Here is a 6,069-nt window from a genome sequence, read left to right as displayed (position 1 = left end):
TTCAAAGCATTTTTGATATATATTATATTTCAGTTTGGTTTGTTTTTAGTATTACTATATAAATATAATACTATACAATATTACTATATTCTATACAATATATGAAGCTATGTGTTATTTGTTTTAGAAAGTAGATTAGTCCCAACATAGTTATAAGAATAATCATATCTTTATGTATGTGTCTATGACTTATCTACCTAATGTTATTCGTACTAATAAAATTAATATGGCCAATAAAAATATACTGATCAATTTAAAATGAATTGTATAGGGTAATTATAGAACAATTAATATTTTTGGTATTCTTAGTATATATCTTATTTAAATCGACATGTAATAAATATAAAAATCATATATGGAATATGGATAAAAAGAAAAACTGTATTTAAGGAAATACATCAATACAAAGTTAGAGTATGATAGGTATTATATATAAAGAATGAGACATTTAATTTAAATATATGAGGTCCATCTTTAAAAATCCAACCTAGAAGAAGTTGTAATGTTCTATTAAAATAGATACTTGTTAATCATTCACAAATGAGAGTTTGTAACTTCCAATAGTTAGCAAAAGAGATCTACGGCCTATGAACTGAGAGCTGGTTTGAATGAAATTAGTTAAACAACATAAAAATGCACACAATTGAATAGCATGAGAAGTAACAAAAAATAACAGAAGAAATTATAAAATGCAGTTACATATCAAAACAAGAAAACAATAGAATATGATTGCAGGGAAACAAACAAACTTGCGGTTGATTATTCAAAAGAGTAAAAATGGGGAAAAGCAAAAGAAAAAAACAAACAGTGGTCAGGACAGTGTAGAATCAACGTCAGTGTAGAATCAACGTCCGTTGTTAAACACTCTGCAGTTTCTCCTGATTTCTCCAGAACGCCCGGTAAGAACCCTAATCCTACCCATTTTCACCATTGCTTCAGCAAATCTCTTCCTAAAGAGTGCATTGTTTTGTGCAAAGCTCGACACAATTCCACGGGTTGACCCATCAAGACCCATGTTTTGATCAATCCTCATGACACCTCTTTGCCTTCGGATCTCTCCGTAGATTGCGTTATCCACGATGAATGGAGTCCTTTGGTCCAAGAATACCGTTGGGTCATTTGGAGAACGGCATGTGTTCCTCAACCTAAAGAAATGTATTAGTGGGTCACATTCACATATATCATTTGATAAAAATAATAACACATGTAGTCTAGTTATTTGTGTTAGTATTCATATACACACATACACACGTACCTAGCATTTAATGAGCGGTCCATTGCGGGGTCATTAAGTCTATCTTGGATGAGACTACAATGCACAACACCAACGCTGTGGCCACCACCAATAAGTGTAACCATGTCGTTCGTATTCATACCTTGAGCTGCAAATAATTGGATGGATGCACCCACTGGAATTGTTGGTCCGGGCAAGTTCACATCGGCTGGGTTTGACCTTAATCCATCACGTCTTCCTGTTGGTACTGAGTACCTTGGACCACCAGCTAATGCGACTGAGTCTCTGGTGGCTAGAGTTACAATGTCTGCGCATGAGACAGTTCGGGGGCAGGCAGCCTCGAGCTGTCTTTTGGCCTCATCAATGATCTCGTAGCCTCTGACACTTGCATTTGGTCCGGTGCTTTTCTCTGATGGCCTTCCGGGTCTTGGGTCGATCAAGAGGGAGGCATCACAACCCTGTACAACCGTATCAAACATTGATTGGTCAACGTTACGTCAAGAAGATATATATATTAGAATATCAGCATTCAGTCTGTATAGCCAAAGTATTTAGTAATATAGTATTCAATATAATGTAATATTGTAATCAAATTTAACCAAAAAGACTATTGACAAGAAAAAAAAAATCTTATTTAAGTTTCTAAATAAATTGAGTTTCTCAATCGAAAAATTCTTTCATCTCTCGTCACATTTTTATACTTTTGTATTTATTTTCTTAGTTTTAATTATGAGAAACTCGTCTGGAGACTATGGATAGGGAGGACAGATATATGCACACAATAATAATAAGGAAAAGCTTACTAACCCTGACAAAGCAATCATGAAAATGCATACGAAGCAATGCTGCAGCGATGCTACGGTCACGGCGGAAACGGTTGGCAACAACATTAGCAACGATAGATTCCGCACGGGGGCATGATCGGCCGTAGAACCCAAAGCGGAGCTGCGCCAAAGCAGATGGGACAAGGAAGCAGAAAAGGAAAAACAAAGCTGTGATTGACCTCATTTTGAATGATGAGCTCTGCTTTGCCTCTCCTGTGAATGTTACTTTTGGTGGTGATATTCTAAGTGTCTATAACATGCATATTTATATACGAATTTGAGGGGCATGACATTGGCAAAGAGAATGTTTCATTTAGAAGACGTGCACAGGGTAAAGGTGGATACATTGTCAATTTGATTGGTATAAAGGAATATACATTATGTATCATTGTGTGTACAATAATGTTTCATAACAAATGTTAGCGTTTGTCCTCCACACGTCGAAGATTCAACATGGCCAACTTGGAATATTTTTTGAACAACTTCCTTAAAACATTAAGACGGCTTTTCCGAAATGGTATATATTTTGAAAGGTACCTTTTCTTTGTCAAGAAATGGACGTTGTTTAGAGCTCACTCGAGCCGACCAAAAACTTGAGCCCTGACATTGAAGAAGACCATCAGGGCTACTGGCTACAGACAAATGCATGGTTATGTTTGCAAAAAGATACTTCCAACCAAACATATTGTGAGAGGTGAGAATACTCGAGTTAAAAATCCCACATCAACACAAAGAAGCTCCAACGTGGTAATAGTAAAATACCAAAAGCTGTACCTTTTATAAAGTAAACTTTCAAATCATTTTAATTAAATGAAAAAGAATCATTCTTATTTCTAACAAATATCTCAAACAATACCATACAACATCAAAACAAACAGTATTGAAAAAAAAGAACACGAAACTGTTCTTATTTGATAGTGGCCGGCCAAATCTGTCGTGTAAAATATCTGAGATTAAACTTTTTTTAAAAACAGGCACCTAGATTTACATAACACATTCAGCTACATTGGCTCTCTCTAGCCCTTGTTCTTTCCCTCTCTATCATAAATGAGCCTCCTCTCTAAAACCTCGTAAATAACCCACACATCAAACGGTTCATAAATTGTAAGTGTTGTAGCCACCACCAACATCAGAAGCCGGTCTATATTCCGTTCCATAAGTTTGCCCATTCAGTGACGGCGTGTAGGTCGATGCCGACGGACCCGCAAGCTGAGAGTATGCTGTTGGTCTATACTGCACCGCCTCTGTGCCAATGTAGCCGCTGCTCGAGAGCGGCTCTTGAAGGTTGCTCAGCTGAGGAGGATATGCAGGTACATAACCAGCGTCGACTCTAGCATATCCCCCTGAAACCGAAATTGGTTCCTTGTGATTGCTGATGAACTCCTACACAAAGGTAAACGACAAATATTGATTTTTCCAATACCATTTCATGCAACACATATATATATATGTAGATGGAATGTGTTATTACTTGAATTAGTTGCTGAGCAGTTTGTACTTGAGAAGATGTGCCTTTGATTTCCACTGTGATTTGATCAGGATGTGGACTCTCTTGAATGGTTATGGTACATCCGCTTCTTCTACGGATGAAGGCTATATTAGCTCCTTCTAAACCGATAATATCCTCCGCATAGGAGAACGGTATTTGCATCGTTTGAGATACCTGTGTAAGAAAAACGCATTACAGAAACGTCTTTACTAGTTCAAAGAGATTAAGCTTAGATGCCCTAAGATCAAAGACACTAGTAAAAGACTAAACATAGCAAACATGTTGAGAAAATAATGTATCAATGGAATCTACCTGTGTAACAAAAGCAGCAGACACTCGAGAAAGGCCAGGAGAGTGTCTAGCAGACATTGCAGGATCCTGACTGTAGATAGAAACTCCAGAAGGCTGAACAAATGACTCCACCCGAGGATCCCGCTCCAAAAACAGAGCTTCCCTCCGTGCCAAGAGCTCAGACTCGATTGCATTTGACAAAGCAGCATTGAGAGACGACTGGTTGTTAACTAACGGTTCTTCCTGACGAACTTGAGAGACTCTAGCTAGATACTAAAGACAAAAAAAACTAAAAGTTAAAATAACAGAGAGAACAAAGAAGTAGTGGTTTCAGAGAATCAATCAAGCTTACTTGCTTCTCGAAGAGAGGAACCACAGAATGGTCGACTAGAAATTTCCTTAGGTGTCCTACAACCCCTTCTAACGCTTTTACAATCTTTAAAGCTTCCCCCTGCAAATCCACTATCCTCTCATCTTTTGCAGCATAAAACGGTGTGTCCTCTGCCAGCAAAAGATGTACAGTCTACTTATTATCATCCGGTTAAAGAACTATATATAGCAGAAAATGAAAACGTAGGCACAGTTACTAAAAAGATGGCAGATGATGTTTAGTACCGTCTGATAAAATGCGAACAGATGCACCAGAGTTCTCTACTATAGATTTAATAGAGGAACCTTGTTTCCCAATCAAATTAATCGCCTGAGAAGATGCAACTAATAAACGCACTGAAGAGAAGGCACTTGCAGCGTTTTGAAGATCCTCATCATCATCACTATCAGGCAACCCCGAGACTCGTCTGAACACCCGTACGACTGCTTCCATCGCAGGGGACATGTAGGCCTCTGGCTCTTCCTTTGCAGATATCATCACCTAAAACATAACAGTGGACACAAGAACTGAATCAATAAACATAACGAAATAACTCAGTGGACACTTTCAAACTACAATCAAACCTAGAAAGCTTACAACTTTCCCGACAAAGAGCATCAAAATGATCATAACCCCCATGAATCTAACTACTGATGATAACGAAACCCTAATTTTCTCTAATTAGGTTTAAGAAAGTTACAACCTTTAGAAAACAAAAAAAAACGAATCCCAACTCGGATTAGGTTAGACAATTAACGGATCAAAAGGAAAACGATTACTAACGATGCGATCAGGAGTGGTAGTGGGACCGTCGAGGACTTTGATGCGAGCGCGAGTCTCCTCGCACATCTTCCTGATGATATCTCCTTTGCGTCCGATTATAGCTCCGACTTTAGATACCGGAACGATCACGCGAAACACGCAATCCCCAGGCCAGCCTGGCCATCTCTCCGCATCGGGGGCAGTCTCGGCCGCTAAGCTATCCGGTTGATTCGATTCGGGGAAGGCGCCGGAGGTTTCGTTGAGCAATGAGGGGCCAGTGGATTCCGAGGGTGTGAGGGTTTGATTCTCCGGGAAGTTTGTAGCACCGTTCTCCGCGGAATCGGCGACGGCGGCCATTAGAATCGGAACAAATTAAGAAAAAAAGGATAGGGAACGGGGAGACGACGATTTGACCTCTGGATATATACGACGTCGTTTTTCAGTTCAGATGTTTTAGGCTATGGGTATGTTATGCAGGTTTAGGCCCGTAATGATATTTATTTGGGCTTCTTTTAGCCCGTGAGCTATATACTTTGTTCTTCCGACAAACAGCCTTTATAAGACCAAGGATATTTAAACTCAACTTATATGTGTGTGTTTTAAAGTTCTATCCAGATTCGGTTAGGTTTGTCCGAGTCTGACTGTCTGCTTGTGATATTATCCACAGTTATGCGATCATCTTATTCTTATGGGTTTATATCTCTCTGCCTCACGTGAAAAGGTTGTACTTATGATAGGTTTATAGACTTAAGTTTGATTTGGTAAAAATAGTGTTTGGATGTTAACTATTGCTTCAAAGACACTACAGTAGTACACTACTGGTGTATCATACATTCGTTACCAGTCTTTTTTTTTTTTAAACGTAGGTTATCTTTGCTCTTCCATATATATTGATATGTCCTCTGGATTAATGTTTTCCCGGTCCTACACCTCAAAGGAGCTTAACGTACGCTAAACTTCTTTGAAAATTTTATATATGTTCAGTAACATAGTATATTGAACTGTATCATATTCTACGATTGTCGACATGTATTTAAATAACGGAGATTGGGAAGTGCATTATTCATTTTACCGTAACTTAGGATATATTGTTTTGTAC

General features: G+C 38.4%; 2 protein-coding genes across 2 annotated transcripts; both read right to left on the bottom strand.

Annotated features, from left to right (window-relative positions):
• Positions 1-635: 635 nt before the first annotated feature.
• On the bottom strand, positions 636-2,281 carry LOC130494793 (peroxidase 44-like). Its single transcript, XM_057001975.1, has 3 exons — positions 2,042-2,281; positions 1,256-1,692; positions 636-1,145 (listed from the first exon to the last, which is right to left on the bottom strand). The coding sequence occupies exons 1-3, from the start codon at positions 2,240-2,242 to the stop codon at positions 845-847; spliced, it is 939 nt and encodes a 312-aa protein (XP_056857955.1). The 5' UTR covers positions 2,243-2,281; the 3' UTR covers positions 636-844.
• Positions 2,282-2,858: 577 nt separating this feature from the next.
• Positions 2,859-5,374, bottom strand: LOC130507267 (RNA-binding KH domain-containing protein PEPPER-like). The gene is made up of 6 exons (XM_057001976.1): positions 4,992-5,374; positions 4,454-4,709; positions 4,191-4,339; positions 3,860-4,111; positions 3,530-3,721; positions 2,859-3,441 (listed from the first exon to the last, which is right to left on the bottom strand). The coding sequence occupies exons 1-6, from the start codon at positions 5,325-5,327 to the stop codon at positions 3,154-3,156; spliced, it is 1,473 nt and encodes a 490-aa protein (XP_056857956.1). The 5' UTR covers positions 5,328-5,374; the 3' UTR covers positions 2,859-3,153.
• Between the last annotated feature and the right edge of the window lie 695 nt (positions 5,375-6,069).

Source organism: Raphanus sativus, unplaced genomic scaffold (genome assembly GCF_000801105.2).
Source record: "Raphanus sativus cultivar WK10039 unplaced genomic scaffold, ASM80110v3 Scaffold4245, whole genome shotgun sequence".
NCBI lineage: Eukaryota > Viridiplantae > Streptophyta > Magnoliopsida > Brassicales > Brassicaceae > Raphanus > Raphanus sativus.
The sequence above is the reverse complement of the archived record's forward strand: the minus strand, read 5'-3'. Positions and strand labels throughout refer to the sequence as shown.